At 39.6% G+C, this 15,874-nt stretch overlaps 2 protein-coding genes across 4 annotated transcripts in view; both read left to right on the top strand.

Annotated features, from left to right (window-relative positions):
- The window catches only part of trim33 (tripartite motif containing 33), a 31,783-nt gene extending 22,764 nt beyond the window's left edge, over positions 1–9,019 (top strand). For 2 of the 3 annotated variants that reach the window (XM_085442821.1, XM_085442819.1), the window contains 8 exons: positions 187–250; positions 1,671–1,824; positions 2,007–2,437; positions 2,781–2,892; positions 2,970–3,044; positions 5,407–5,559; positions 7,611–7,661; positions 8,383–9,019. In XM_085442821.1, coding sequence (XP_085298947.1) covers positions 187–250; positions 1,671–1,824; positions 2,007–2,437; positions 2,781–2,892; positions 2,970–3,044; positions 5,407–5,559; positions 7,611–7,661; positions 8,383–8,604 — 1,262 coding nt within the window. In that variant the 3' untranslated portion in view covers positions 8,605–9,019. The remainder of the gene's footprint in view (positions 1–186; positions 251–1,670; positions 1,825–2,006; positions 2,438–2,780; positions 2,893–2,969; positions 3,045–5,406; positions 5,560–7,610; positions 7,662–8,382) is intronic. The other variant, XM_085442820.1, reaches the window with a different exon arrangement.
- A 1,478-nt stretch (positions 9,020–10,497) lies between these two features.
- slc66a1 (solute carrier family 66 member 1) lies at positions 10,498–15,762 on the top strand. Its single transcript, XM_085444276.1, has 8 exons — positions 10,498–10,621; positions 10,970–11,184; positions 11,317–11,446; positions 12,274–12,361; positions 12,557–12,711; positions 12,801–12,893; positions 13,541–13,726; positions 14,469–15,762. The coding sequence occupies exons 2-8, from the start codon at positions 10,994–10,996 to the stop codon at positions 14,553–14,555; spliced, it is 930 nt and encodes a 309-aa protein (XP_085300402.1). The 5' UTR covers positions 10,498–10,621; positions 10,970–10,993; the 3' UTR covers positions 14,556–15,762.
- Positions 15,763–15,874: the final 112 nt, after the last annotated feature.

Here is a 15,874-nt window from a genome sequence, read left to right as displayed (position 1 = left end):
TCGGGCGGCATTAATAGCTTTGGATTTTTAGCCTTTGATCTAAATGACACTGATTTTTTTTTTTCTTCTTCTTCTTTCTTTTCTTTCCCTGCTTAAGTGCTGTGTACATGTTGAAGAGCTTTAATGTGTACCCAGAGAAAGAGGTGATCATGGATGTTTTGTTCCTTGTTTCATTTATGTCTGCAGGTGTGTCTAATTCCCATACGCCAGCACGGCCTTCCAGCAACTCCAGCACAGGCAGCAGGGGCAGGTAAGACAACATAAGTCAAAATTTTATTAGCAAGGAGAAAGGATTTACAAGTGTTTCCATGACCTTTAGCATAGTGTTGGGTCCATAATAATGTAAAATTTTTCATTTATATCATTTACATCTGTAGCGATAATATAATCATATAAGATCTACAATATGAATATATTGTGGTATTATTTTAATATTGAAAGAACTGTGTGGGAAAATGCTTTTTATATGTGCAGTAATCAGATCAAAAGTAATTGGACTAATCGACACTAAACCGGTCCAGCTTAGGTACAAAAAGGGGTCGTTTAGATTAAGATTGAATCCTGATGCTGTGAGGAGCTTAAGTAAAAATCTGCTGTGGATGTATTGACTATTGTTTCTGTTTTATGGCAACATCATTCACTCAGGAGAAAATGTCCTGATAAATGGGTGTGATAAATTGCTTTGTAAAGAAAATGACTGAACAGAACAGTCAACAATGCTTGATGAGTTGTTGTTTGTACAAAGATGTGAAGTAGAATTGTGGATTTTGGCTGATGCAATAAAAAAGCTACCTCTGTAAAAATGATGGACAAAGAAAACTGTGGAGGATAAATAGCAACTACTCTTTGTACCATCTCATCTTTCAAGATAAGCGGTGTTTCTGTTATAGTTTGGGCAATCAGTGGAAATGCTCGCACACTGATGATTTTAGTGCCGATGGAGGCAACAGGATGAATGCACAGGATGAGTGTACAGGAGTCTGCTGTGTGCTGAGATTCAGACAAATGTATTAAAACTAATTGAAGGACTCTTTAGCATCTTTGAAATGCTGACAACACAACCACATTAAAACAAATACATCTTACTGGCTGATTTAGTCACCTGTTGAAAGTCTGAGCTGCACTCAACTTGATATAAGATGATGCTCCTATCAGAGCATCACCAGAAAACAAATAGTGTCTCCTCTGTAGATCCAGGATTTCAGGAAGTCTTTGCTTCTCTTGGGCAAGATGTATTAAAGGTGCTCTATTTCACAGTGTTTTCACTGTTAAATGTGATGTTAAATTTGGCAACTGTAATTTTAATCTTTGCTATGTTATTTACATCTTAACATGAGAACTGTATGTGGTCTGGAACGGGAGTCAGACAACTTTGCATTTTCCTTCTTGTATCTCCATTCTTCTGATTCAGAAATCATGCGTTTTTGTTCTGCATTTATTAATAGAAAGGTTTGTTTGGACAGAGAAAATAAGAGTGCAGAACAAATAAAAGTTATTTCAAATGAAATAACCCTCTCTAACCTATCTATTTAAAAATAATGCTTTACAAAAACGACTGGGTCAGAACAAAATTCATGTTCTTTTCCAGTTATGCAGGTTTATTCATAATAAGTCAATTATATATAAATGAGGAAGCATGATAAAATTTGGTTTGTTTTTATCTGTTTCAGCTGTAGTTCTGCAGGAAGGGGAGGGCCAGGAGGTGGAGCAGCAGTGGAGCAGGTGACGGTGAAGCAGGAGCCTGGTACAGATGACAGCTATAGCTGTCCAGCTTCTTCTCTGAAGACAGAGCGGGGGAAAGATGCTGGAAGGAGTGCCTGCATGGTATGATATATACAGTTGTAATGTGATAATATCATATTGCAGTACAGCACTGCAAATTCAACAGAAAAGTGATATGATAACACTGTTGACAAAGCTGTATTTAGTTAGAGTAGTGTCTTTATTTTGTCAAATATTGTCGTTTTGCATTAAAACACTGCTTTGTGTGTGCTTTTCCCCTGAAGATGAGCAGTCCAGAGAACAGCCCCCATCCTGTAGTGGGAGCTGTATCTGCAGGCCAAGACGCTCTCAAGGCTCTAGGCGAGCGCATCAAAACGGAACCTCAGTCTGAGACACCTTGTTCTGGACTCAATGACTCCAGTACAGCCGCGTCATCTTCTTCCACAACCACAATGACCTCCACTACCTCGTCAGCCACAGAGAGCAGCAGCACCACGACAGTCGCTCCACTCACTAATGGAAACTCAAATAAGGGGGGAGAAACCAAAAGGAGTGAGGCTTCTACTGGAACCGGGAATGTTGAAGGGAAAGAGGATGACCCAAATGAAGACTGGTGTGCTGTTTGTATCAATGGCGGTGATCTGCTGTGCTGTGACCGGTGCCCCAAAGTGTTTCACATGAAATGCCATGTACCCACCATAAAAATATTTCCAAAGTAAGTGATTACAATGGAGTTTTATTTTATTTTATTGATTGGACGTCCCCTAAAAAAAGATTACAGATCTCCCAAATGCTTTAGATTAAGATCTTATTTTTACAAGGTCACTCTGTGAAACATAGATGCAATAAAACTTCAAAAGCACAATAAATTAAAATAAAAAGTAGTTGGGTGGATTTCAGGAAGTCACAGATGCAACAGAAAAAAGAAAGACATTAGTAATATAATAGCCGAATAATAGTCACAGGCTGTGATACCAGCAGACGCGTTGATCTCTTTAAACCCCCAAACACACTTCCATGCGATTCTGAATGTGCTGTGTGTTATTTGTGTGTCACAGGGGCGACTTTCTCTGCACGTTTTGTCGGAGTATAACCAACCCTGAAATAGAGTACTGTGATGATAGCAGGAAGGGCAAAGGAGAGCCGGGCCTGAGTGCTGAGGACCAAAGGGTCAGTAAAACAACCACAGTAATCCACATTGATGTGACTGATACAAGGCAACTAATTCTCTCTTCTTACGTCCTCAGAAATGTGAACGCCTCCTGCTGTACATCTTCTGTCATGAGCTCAGCGTGGGCTTTAGGGAACCTGTTCCTAGCTCTGTAAGTAGCACTGTGTCAGCTGTGCTGCACCACCATTGCTGCTGTGAAGATTATACTTCCTTGTGTTGTTAGCAAAATTTAATTGTTCCTCATTTCGTGTGTTGTTTGACATTAACTCCTGTATTTTCTGTTTTTCTTCCAAAATTAATAAATGTCCGATTATATGGGCTCAAAATGTGGTCATAAATATTTTGTACTTGTAAATCGGTTTTGTACTTGTAAAAAAGATTTGTATGTGAAAAAAAAATTTGTGCGTGTGTAAAAAAGATTTGTATGTGTAAAAAAGATTTGTGTGTGGACTTAGCCAAAAAAACCCTGCAAGTTACAACTACGAATTTTGACCCTATTTTTCTTCCTTTCATCTGATTGGTGAATGTCATGTCAATCACAAATGTAACAATCCAATCAGAGAACAGATGGGTTTGGCTGTCGGAGGGGCGCTTTTTTTGAACTGCAGGTCTTTGAAGGGAATAAATGCCCTTTTACATGCCAACCCAGCGTTTTCCTTCATCACCACGAAGGAAAAAAGTGTGGTCGTCCGAGTTTGGTGATTTTTGTGTCACAGGACTACGTGTTTAATACAGGGACTTCCACAGCCTTTTCAACAGCGCTGCGGACCGCGGGGTGGGGGCGGGCAGCGTTTTGGAAATGACAGTCTTCATTACAAAGCTTTCTTCGTTATGAATTAGCATACATGTTTTTATTGAACATTTAAAGAACTAGCAAAAAAACACCACAAACTATTGTAGTTCACATAAAGTCAGAGATAAAAACGACAAGGAGCAGGTGCATCTAGCACAGGTAGAGCTGCTGCAAAAACTCACAGAGCTCAGCAGCCAGCAGCAAATTCTGGATCCTTTGCCTTTAGTTAGCAGTTAGCATTAGCAGCACATCCTGCGTCCGATGTGAAAGGACTTTTATGCTGCGCGCTGTGACTCACAGCAATGGTCCCGGGTCAGCCCTGGCGTTGTGTTAAACTAATCCTAAAGTAATAATGTATTTCTAACCACTGATATACCACAACTTTTTCCTTTCAACAGCTGCTGAAAGTAAGGGGACCTAACTGCTATCGGATATTTATATAGAGATTACCCTTCAAGGACCTGCAGTTCAAAAAAGTGCCCCTCCAACAGCCGAACCAATCTGTTCTCTGATTGGATTGTTTAATTTGTGATTGACATGACATTGACCAATCAGCTTAAAGGAAGAAAAATAGGGTCAAAATTCGTAGTTGTAACTTGCAGGGGGTTTTTTTGGGCTAAGTCCACACACAAATCTTTTTTTACACATACAAGTCTTTTTTACGCACACAAATCTTTTTTACGCACGCACAAATCTTTTTTACGCACGCACAAATTTTTTTTACAAATACAAATCTTTATTTACGCACGCACAATTTTTTTTTTTTTTTTTTTTTTTTTTTTTTTACACATACAAATCTTTTTTACAAGTACAAAACCGATTTACAAGTACAAAATATTTATGACCACATTTTGAGCCCATACGATTACTGTAGAACTGACGGTAGCTTGTGGTCTCAGTGGATACACTTACCCCCATTTTTTTTTCTTACAATTTTTTTCTGATGTATTGAAAAATTTCTGTTCTTGTCAGGCTCTTATTACCACATATAGAACCACCTTTTATATTTTTAACTGATTCTTCGGGAGGGATCTTCCTGTGTTCTGGTGGTTTGCAGCACATGCCAATGTGACCACAGCATTTATATGTCCCAGCCACCTGCCTTTTGCAGGTCTTCCTCTTTGCTTTCGCCTCACATTTCTTACCTGTCCTTACTGTCAAGCTGCAAATACAGGCAGAAATGCTGAAAGAAAAAGTTTAACATTTTAAAAGTGAAGTGGTATTTTGATTTTCATGGCCAGAGGCCATCTAAAAACTGAGGTTGTCCTCTCATTGCTCTTTCTTGTCCTTAGAATTTTAGAAATTTAGAAGTTACGACACTAGGTCCAAAGGGTATGATCTCCTGCGACAGATATCAAAATCCACACAAGTTTGTGTAAAGTAATGTATTTGTACCGTATTATTTCACATGTTCTTTGGCATGTATTCGGTATAAGTTACTCAAACATGCTGTGCTAATAATTGGTTTCATTTTGCTGTATGCCCATTTATATTGGACTGCACTATAGCATGGCTGCAATTTACTGCTACCACAGTTGTGGGTTATGACAGTGTTTAAATGCATCTTTGTTTCTAAACGTCTGATCTGCTGTTGGGGTTTGGGGAAATCTCTAAATTCTAAAATCTTTACAATCTAAAAACGTTGTTTACGTCTCACCAAAAGAAAAATATTTGGAGTCATGTGAAATAATTTGAGATGTTATCTGACCTGCTTTTTTAGGTACCCAACTATTACAAGATAATCAAGCAGCCCATGGACCTAAAGAAGGTGAAGAAGAAGCTGCAGCTGCGGAATTCCCAGTACTACCAGTCTGTCCAGGAGTTTGTGTCCAATATGCGCCTGGTCTTCAAAAACTGTGCGAAATACAACGAGGTGAGCAGCATGAGTCTTGAGACTGCTTCAGGGAATGGCATCTGCTTGTGTGTGCATGCAGACGTGGGTTAGACTGATATGGTTTGATATTTGAATTGCCTGCCGATTCAAAAAATTGAATTATTTGACCATTTTCATGGTCAAACAATAAAAGGCAAACCGTCATATTTGTCTAACCTGATTATGAACACTGCCTGGTATTTCGAGGGGAAATTGGGTGTTTAGGTAGAGTGTGTTCAGTTTCGTACACTAACACTGGCTGTTGAAGGATGGAGTGAGTGTCACTGTGCTCTTTTTACACTGGCTGCAAGAACACCGTGTGACTGTTAACACCGTCTGCGTTATAATGAAACCCCACATTTTTGTTTTTTAATGGATGGCTGTGATTACCTGTTTATTTTTAATACAGTTCACATAATGTTCATCTACATTCTCCTTAGGAGAAATAATGCATTTTTACACATGGATGTATTTATTTTTGTTGTTTCGTGGCACTGAAATGCTGGTGGTTTATCAGGAAGTCTGGACTACAGTTCTGGCTAATATTGACTGTGAACACTGAGCCTTGTAGCATGGCTTCACTATATAGATGCAGTGTAATATAATGTGACTGAAATTAACAGCAAGTATGGTTCTCATCTGTGAAGGATGTTGGTCAAAACATCATGTGATTAGCTGGAATGTAATACTTTCTGGTTTTCAGTGAGAGTTGCCAAATATCAGTGAGTCATTCCAGTGATTATGATAATCGCAAAATATAAAGTTAGGTCATTCATTTATAGTTTATCGTTTTTGGCATTTTTTTTTTTGTCTTCATTTGGATAGAAGTGAGTATAGCTGGGAAACGGGGAGAGTCAGGAAAGAGGAAAATGGTAAAGGTGTGACCAGCTAGGAATTCACTGCTGCTTGATGGCATATGTGCCCATGTTAAATGCTGTGGTCGCTTCCAAAGATACATTTATTACATACCAGTGGTTGAGACATCAGAGATGCGCTTCTGTTAGAGAAAGAACACCAGTTTAAAAAATGTATGGGATGCTGTGTAACAAAAAAACCAAAACAAAATGCATTTATTTGTAAATCTCATAAACCCATGTTTCATTCACAATGGAACATAGAAAACATAAAATGTTTAAACTGGGACTTATTTTCTCATTTTCAATTTGGTGTCAGCAACAGGTCTCAAAACAGCTTGGATGGGGCCAATAAAGGTCTGGAAGAGAAAGTGGTACTAAAAATGGTGATGACATTGAAATTGACACATATGGAAAAAAAATCATATGAACGTGATCCAGAAACTCTGTCTCCTCAGGGCCAACGCTCATTTAAAATGGAGTGAGACAAAGTGGAAATGAAAATGACAATGAAATTCGAGAACTGTTGAGCAGGCTACAGTCCTCCATGAGATAAGAATGGGACTGCTTATTCCTCTCCCATTCCTCTCCCCAACATCCAGCAGCAGCTCTCCTCAGTTCTCATATGTTTGCAGATTATTGTTGAAACACGAGGGGATGCTAGACAGTGGTAAACATGGTCCTGTCCTAACTTTCTTTTTTTCTTTTTTCTTTTTTAAAAAAAAAAAAGATGTGTTGCTACCATCAAATTCAAATTGAGCTAATATTGTTTTGTGGAACAGTAAAATGCCTCAGTTTGAACATTTGATGTTTTCTGTGTTTCACTGTTTGTGTTTATGAGATTTACAAATAACTCTCATTGCATTCTGTACGATTTACATTTTAATGTAAACTTACATTGAAATTGGGGCTTTAAAACAAGAAATGTGACTGTTGTTGATACAGGAAAAAAGATGCCAGAGAGCTAAACTTGTATTCACTAAAGTTATCACTAGCTGCGTGTGGCTTCCTGTATCCTGTGCGATCTTTACCTGCTGTTAATTTCTGCAGTAATGGGGATACGCACTTTTGTATTCGAGCACAGAAGGCCCGAACAGATTTCTGATCTGTTATTATGTTACCTGCCTATGCTGTGAACTCTTTTCTTTCCCCCTGCTGCTTCACTGTCTTTGTTGTAATGTTATTGCCCCTTTTTAGATGTCTCGAATAATCCAGGTTTATGATGAGGAGAAACAGATTAATACACAGGTAAGCCGTTTCAAATGGAGTGCAGATCTCCTGCCCCCTCCCACTGAGGCTCCAAGAAAAGTTGTACCCCTTTATTAAAGAGAAGAGAATTTCCTTAGATGATGTATGAAGATTAAAGTGTCATTTTGACTGCGCACTGTTTAGAAAAGTATGTCAGATGAGAGGGTGTTTGGAGAATCAAAATAAATCTGTTTAAAAGTGTTTCTGTTTGACTGTTGATGGCTTTAAGTCTGTTTAGTTTTATCGTGTAAGCCATAGAGCATCCAGTGCCTATCTACTACTTTTTTTTTATTGTTTGTTTGTTTGTTTGGAAAGGGTGGAGGCTGTTACATTTCGGCTTTTTTGTTTCTATTTGACATGCACGTGTGTGCCTTGTGCATATAGTGAGCGTCTGAGGATTTCAACAACCTTTAAATAGTCAGATACTATATTTGACCCTACTGGCTGATTAGATCACTAAAACTTTGCAACTTCCATTTATTGTGGAAATGCTTCAGGGAGCCACAGTGGGACAGGGAGGCAGGAAATCCTTGCTCTGTACATCAAGGTTGAGCCGGGGTTACCCCGCCATCAGGAGTCTTAACCAGATCTAATTTGTCTCCTCATTCTCCTCTTCCCCTTCCCGCTTCAACCTATTCATTCTTTCTGCCCAATGGCATTCTCACACAATCTTCCTTCATGTCACTCCTTTTCCCACCTCCTCCTCTTCCTCCTCTGACAGGTGGGATCAGAGATGGCGATATCCGGCAAGGCAGTGAGCCTGTACTTTGAGGAGAAGTTGCAGGAGATCTTCCCAGGCCAAAGCTTTCCTGAAACAGCTGAACCCGAATCTCCGCAAGAAAAAGAAAAGGAGGACGACAATACAGACGACTCCGAGGATGACTTCATACAGCCCCGACGCAAACGGTTGAAAACGGATGAGAAAGTGGTCCACATCAAGTGAGACCCTCATCACGAAGGAAATGAGAGAAGTGAAAAACTGCCTTCCTCATATCCCACACTTCTCTTTGGAGAAAGGAAACACAAAAAACAGATGAGAGATTCTGTAAAAGAAGCTTGGTTTATTTCATCCTTGGCTTTTGAAAGAATTACTCTCAACTACACTAGACATCTGCTTTTCTGAGAACTCTTTACGGACTGAAAGATGGAAGAGCTGCATTCCCTTATTATTTCATGGACATTCAGATTCGCTTGGAAAGATTTTGAAGTAGAACTTGTTTTGCAGTAGTTAGGAAAAGGTTGTTTCTTTTCTATCATCCGTTTTCATATGTAGATTTGTTGTGACAATTGCTTTATAAAAACAAAGAAACCCCCTGTTCTGTTTAATGTATTAAATATATACTTTGACAAGAAGCCTACCAAGTATTTGTATGACTTTGTGGAAACGTTGTGTAAATAAGAGAATCTAGCTCACTGAAGGTGTTCCTGCCGTATTAATGTTTGGGTGCGTCATCAATAAAACCTGTTCTTGAAATATAACAAAGAGAATGTGTTGTGTGGAATAGATTTGAGGTTATCAGAGTTTGCTGTATTGTCATTATGATGACGGATAATTCTAGTTTAGATCTGTTATGGGTTGGATTTCAGGATATTCCTTTGTCCAGAATGGTGCCGCTCACAGCAGTCACAGCTACATTTCTTTATAGAAAGCCTCCAGTCCAGTTACACACCTGTCACAAGGAAAGCACAAAAAGCCTGACGTTTACCGGCAACAATAGCGACTATACAGACAATATCTGATACATTTGTAACATCAGCAGTCAATAATTTACTCTGGCACATCATCAGGCTTACTAAAGCTGCAGGCTCATTAACTAAAGGAGTGAGTAACTATTCTATTAACCTAAAACCTTCATCATTCCAGGTCTACATTAAAGTATCTGAAAGGCATTAAACAGACTTCAGTCAGTAAAAAGGAATAATTTCCTCTTAGATTCTTTTGAGTTGATGCACTGTTCCTTTAGAGGAAGTCCGACACCGACCTCAGCGTTTCTTCGTGTTGTAATGACTCTGACACATAAAACTTGAGCGTCTCCTCATGGCTTAAACTGGTCTCCGAGGACCACGTGACATCGGAAACTTAGGAAGCCTGTTAATAAAAGCCACGCGAGCTGACAACAGAGACTTTAGATGCTGAGTCGCCAATCTGACAGTCAGCTGACGCTATCGTGGAGTGTTTAAAAAAAAAAAAAGGAAATGAGTCCTCTCTCTGCTTTCCCGTTCAACATCTGACGTTGGAGTTCATCGTGCTTTTCAGGTAGGATTTAGTTGCGGAATATGCAAATGATCAGAAATATTTTTATTATAATATTAGGTTATTTTGCCACCTCTAATAAAATTGCCTTAGTTGTCCTGTCGAAGTTTAAAGTTCCTTTTATTTTATTTTCTAACATACAGCAGGATTAACTTGTATTGATGTAATTATCGTGTGTATGCTGCTTACTCAAATACAGTAAATATTGGTGACGTGGTCTACTACAAAGGCTAGAATAACTAATGTAAGCAAATGAACCACTTTAACAGGACTTGGCAATATGTGATGGGAGTATGTGAAATGTGTGAGCCTCACTTCTGCAGGTATGTGACAATAACGGGAAAACGTACTGTAAGCATGTCCCTTCGTCTAAATACACTTTTCACAACTAAATTGTGTGAATCAGAAAATTATTTATTATATAATAATTTGTCGACATTATAAATAACCAAAATACAGATAAATTATATTGGTTTAAAATCAATGCGTTAACGCGTCTGGGTCAAACTGAATTTGTTTTTTAAAGGACCAGCTCATTTAATTTGCACCGCAGGTCATATGACGAGTATGTAATCACGTGACTCGTGACTCACGGCTCTGACGCTCCATCAATCAGCTCACACTGAACCTGTTTGTTTCTCGCTTGCTTCGTTTTTACCTGCCATTTCTGACTTGTTCTTCTGAGGACTCCGCCGACACCTCCCAGGCAAGATAAATTTAGCACTTTGTTTACTATGAGTGGGGTCGTTTGGTGATGTTATCCACGTAAAAGCCGCGCACGTGATCCAGTAAACGGTTATCAGGTAGCTGCCGCTTAGCAGCTTAAGCTAACAGACCGTTTCTTGTTATCTGTTTTTGTATTACGTCTGAAAATAGTTTTAGGGCGATGCTAGCTGAATGTGTAAGTGAAGCGGCTGTTTTCATTTTTGTTTCGAACGGCATGTAGTTTGAGGTCCTTATGTGATGTTGTCGGTAGTGTCCTCCGCGCTTGTGCTATCATAGTGACTGTGTAGTGAAGATCTGGTTTCATAAGCTGAAGGTGTTGTTTTTACAGAGGCGTCGGTCAGCTTGAAGAACAATGTCCACAGACGGAGTCCTCACACGCGCCACCCTTGGATGGACTACTTCAGAAAACTTCACTTCTCTGTGTCCTAATGGGTCCAAATGGGTTTGGGAGGGCCTTGGGGAATGTGCCCAAGATGCCAGAGATATGGCCAGCGTCTACCTGGGCCTCCTGTCCATCCTCTGCTTCCTGGTGTCTTCATTTCCGTAAGTTTTTATGTTGGTGTCTGTGACTCTGAGCAAACCTTAACTGAACTAAGTGACCTGTATATTTCCATCTCATCTCTCTCTGAATAGTCAGATCAGTAATGCTGATTGTAATACTGCCTCTGATTACAGGCAGTATTACAACTCGTGGAAAAGTGGGAATATGGATCAAGCGCTCTCCATTTGGTTTTTGCTGTTGTGGTTGGGAGGTGACTCTTGTAATCTGATTGGGTCATTTTTGGCAGATCAGCTTCCGCTTCAGGTAAGTTGTAGGGATGTGATCCTTAAGTGGAGTTTAATGTAGAAAATATCAAAAGCAGTGGTGGATGCTCAGTGGTGTTTGTAAAACATCAGAAATTATGTGTCACTGGTTTTTTCTTTTATTTAATCCCCCCCCCCCCCCCAAAAAAAACAACAACAAACAAACAAAAAAAAAACAACTTTGTGTGGTTTGCAGTGTAATGTCGAAAATGTGTCATTTTTGTGTCATTGATGGAGAGATTTCGCAGTTCTTTCCTCCCCACTGCTGTCAGACTCCACAACAAAGACTCAAACTGATCAAACACACACATCCACACATGTGCAATAACACTAAGTGCGATACTCTTTATCTGACAAAGTTGTACTTTTACTCAGTTGTATTAAGCATTTGTATTCTATTTTTATCCTATTGTATATTTTATTCTGTTTATTCTACTGTATATAGTATTTTATTCTATTCTGTACAGCTGTGTACAGTATTTTATTCTTATAGTATTCTAATTTTTGCTTCATAACGTTTGCACTGTCCACTTCCTGCTGTGACAAAACAAATTTCCCACGTGTGGGACTAATAAAGGTTATCTTATCTTTTCAAGTTTATGTCAGCTAACTATTTCTTGATCAGTAAAATTTGTGTCATGTTGTTTTAGTTTCGCAATGGGCTGCATAGAAATACTGATCCATACAGCATTTGTAGACTGCTTTTTGGTTGTTGTTGTTTTGTTTTTTTTAAAGCAAATTCCATGACAACAGCTAAATCTGTGTTAAGAAAGTCGTTTTTTTCCATTGATCTGTGTCGTTTTGTTTGTCTCTCTTCTTTTCATTCAGCAATACACAGCTATTTATTACGTTGCAGCTGACTTGATCATGCTGAGTATGTACACGTACTACAAGCTGAAGAACAAAGCTTCTCAAGGTGAGCTTTTTTTTGGGGGGGGGGTTTGCCAGCAGTTTTCAATAGAAGAACCAATACCTCTCCTAGAATGTTGTAGCCTCTTTAGACCTGTGTGCTATCGACGTGACGAGAGGTTAATCTGTGTACCCTGTATTTATCTGATGAGGTGTCGTCTGGTCAATTGATTGAGTAACTTATATGTTGTCCTTTCACCAGGCAGGACACGTTTGCTCGTGGTTGGCGTATCCTGCTTCTTATGCTTTGCCACAAGCCTCACCCAACTCCCAGATGTAGGCCCCCACAAGGAAATCATTTCTTCTGGGTTCAGAAGTCGCTCCTTGCTCTCAACCTCTAGCACTAGCTCTATCACAGTGAGTCCTGTTTATTTGCTAAACTGATTTGAAGAAAACTTTTTTTTGTATGTGTGTGTAAAGTAGCATCTCCCCCTCTGTTTCTTCAGCCTTTTACCACTAAAGAGATTATTGGTTTCTGCATTGGGTCAGTGTCATCAGTCCTCTACCTCTGTTCCAGAGGTCCACAGATATACACTAATGTGAGTATGACAAAGTACGGTCTGGTATAAATGTGTAAAGGATTCTGCCCGACATCCTGCAAAGTGTAGGCAGTAGTCAGTAATCCAATGTTATAAAGAGGGAAAAATTACTTTAATTTGTCTCAAGGTTATTTAAGTCCTAGTGGCAAGCAAGAGTAGTATTTCCATGACCACGTACTGCTCCAAGTTTTAAATTATCTTTTAAATAAAGAATATTATCCAGTTAAGTTCAATATGTAAGCTAAAGCATGCTCGCAAATGTTTACTAAAGTGAAAGAAGAAATTTGCTGTACCTGAACAAGAGAAAATGCAAGTGAAACGGCTCGTTTCCCTTGCTAAAAACGAAACTAAAAAGCGCTATACTACTACTGCTTCGTCTCTTACCTGATGTCAGCCTGATTCAGTTGCATTTTAGTTGGTAAACCCACATAGTCTTGCTCACCCACTTAAACTGAGACTGTAACTTGCATGTTTTGGTAGATAGCTCAAAAACTAAAAAGAAAATCTATAAGTGTTTCGACTTTATCCATCTAACCGTGTACTTATTGGCTGTTGAAATGTCATCCATTCCTTTGTAAATAAAAGTGAATAAATTAACACAACATTTTCCTCACTTCCTTTTTCTGCTGTCTCGTTTTCCCCTGCAGTTCAAGAGGAAGTCGACACAGGGAGTTTCTTACTTCCTGTTCGCGCTGGTCATCCTGGGAAACACTACATATGGTCTAAGCGTCCTTTTGAAGAACCCTGACCTGGGCCAGGGTGAGAGCAGCTACATGATCCACCACGTGCCCTGGCTCATCGGCAGCCTCGGCACCCTCAGTTTAGACCTTATTGTATCCTTTTAAGAGAAGCGAAAACATGTACGGGGAGGCTGGGCCTCATGCCTCTGCTGCATGTATGTGGCACATATTTATGAAATTCTGACCGGAAGGGCAGCAGAGCTCTTTAGTGGGGATTAGTTGATTGTGTATTGAACACAATATGGCATATTAATAGTTGCAGGGAAACGGGTTCATGGTTAGGAAAGAAACAAGTCAGTTAAAGCTGCCTCAGTGAAGCCTGTAGGCTACTTCTTTCTTTGCACTGCGTTGAAATGAAGCCACAAGCTGTTTTGTTTTTAGTTAACAGTGACAGTGCAGAAGGGAGCAGCCTGATGATGACTGACATTTAGCAAACATCAGATCAGTGTGGTTCCCTAATTGTGGGTAGTGCGTGTAAATATTTATCTTGGGGTACATCTCTGCTGTCACTGTCTTATGCAGCTTATTTAAAGCTAGCCCATAATCGGCACTGGGACATGGGAAGGTATAGTGGACGTGTTTCTGTGAACGCTGGTTGATCGCTTCAGCCCAGTTTGGAGTCAGTGTTTGCTGAATAGTAGACTGTATTTTTTGTACTATGAATTATGGTGTTTGTCTTTCATTACTTTGCGGTCAAATATTCACTGAAATGAGTAATTAAGGAAGCAGCTGGAGTCTGTACTCTTCTGAGTGAAATCCTCTGGTACTGTCTGCTTTTGCATTTAAAAACAAACAAAACCGAAACATTTTTATGTTCTTTAACGCTGTGATCCAGATCTCTGTCCAGTTCCTGATGTACCGTAACGCTCGGCCACGGGTGGAAGTCAACCACGATGAGACAGCACCTCTTATCAGGAGCTAAACCAGAACAGCCAGAGCTCATCGGTGGCGATCGACCGAATGCTCGCTGTCAGTCGGATCCTTACAATCATCTTTCTGACGCCATCAGGATCTGAACTGGAGACTTGGTGTTATAGATGTATTTATTATGCTGTCAGCCTCTTTAATGTTTACAATCAAGTTTTGTATGTGATTAGTACAGCAGCAATTGAAGTTCTTCACTTTTAGTGAGTTTTACTTTTAGCGTTAAAGGGACGGTTAAAGGTTTCGGGTGTCAGACGTGGATGAAAATATCCCCGTCATCCTGAGACTGAAGTCTCCAAGCTCAGACTTGAAATTTCTAGTAAAAACATCTCTGCTGCATGTGAGCAAGCAAGGGACTGAAACCCATCTCCTATCAAGCAGGCTTGGTGGACCTGTAGCAAAGTATAACACATCCTTTCAGAAAAGGTGATCAGCCTGTATTTGCTTTGATTACCATTATGACAATTTTACTGTTTAATCAGTTTTATTATAACGGGGGGGACATTTTTCAACTTCCTGTAATTGGCTTCCCAACAACAGCAGGGACGCCTGTTTTACTAATGGCCTTTTGTGAGCCTTTGTGTGCCCCGGTGCTTTCATAACGATACCGTGGAAAGAACTTCAGTCACTTTAAATTTTTAAAACGTGATAAATCTAAGGATTATAACAAGCCCAGATGTCTTTTGTCAGCAGGAGCCACTTGTTTACTAAGAAGTTAGGTGAACATGGCCCCTGAGCTCTCAATATGATGCCAACGCTCATGTGATATTATAAACTTGCTGCCTGGAGTGATGATGTCACTGAGAGGTTTCTCTTTTATTCTGGTGCTTTAAGTTGCCAAACCATTTGTCAGCTAGCTAACCACTGCATGAAGCCCTGATCTCTGTAATTGATACCTCCTGTAACTTGAATCCGGTGTTTTCCGGGGAGGGTACACATGACTGTAGTGATGTCTAACTGAACAAAAGAGTCACTTGTATTTGGTCAGTTTTAATTGGTGGTCGCACCAAGTGCCATGCTTATTTGTTTGTCTGGATCAGTTTTTATTGCACTGGTGATGAAGTCACATCGCTTAGCACAGATTTTCAGTACCTTCATGTTTTACATTTTCATCTTCAGTGTTTTGCACAAAAGTATGTACCTGCAGGTCTGGTAAATTAACTTTGGGATAGAGTACTGAAAAGATTAAACTCATCCAGACCATATTTGCTCTGCTGCTTTCACTTTGAGTAAAGTCTCTGTTTTTTATTGAGTCATTTAGGATGAGAAAGGAGAAAAAAAAACTCTCTGGGGTTCTCCGTCTCTAACAGTTTACTT

The sequence above is a fragment of the Copadichromis virginalis genome, linkage group LG20, assembly GCF_057382275.1.
Source record: "Copadichromis virginalis isolate Kocher_CV1m ecotype Utaka linkage group LG20, C_Virginalis_male_GT1.1, whole genome shotgun sequence".
Lineage (NCBI taxonomy): Eukaryota > Metazoa > Chordata > Actinopteri > Cichliformes > Cichlidae > Copadichromis > Copadichromis virginalis.
This window is presented reverse-complemented; position numbering and strand designations above follow the sequence as displayed.

What these genes read in the sequence shown, in the direction of transcription:
- slc66a1 (XM_085444276.1), top strand. Translation starts at nt 10,994, where the DNA reads ATGTCCACAGACGGAGTCCTCACACGCGCCACCCTTGGATGGACTACT. An exon ending in CTAGCACTAGCTCTATCACA is followed by an intron (nt 12,712 to 12,800) that starts GTGAGTCCTGTT and finishes CTGTTTCTTCAG; the next exon opens with CCTTTTACCACTAAAGAGAT. An exon ending in CCCTCAGTTTAGACCTTATT is followed by an intron (nt 13,727 to 14,468) that starts GTATCCTTTTAA and finishes GCTGTGATCCAG; the next exon opens with ATCTCTGTCCAGTTCCTGAT.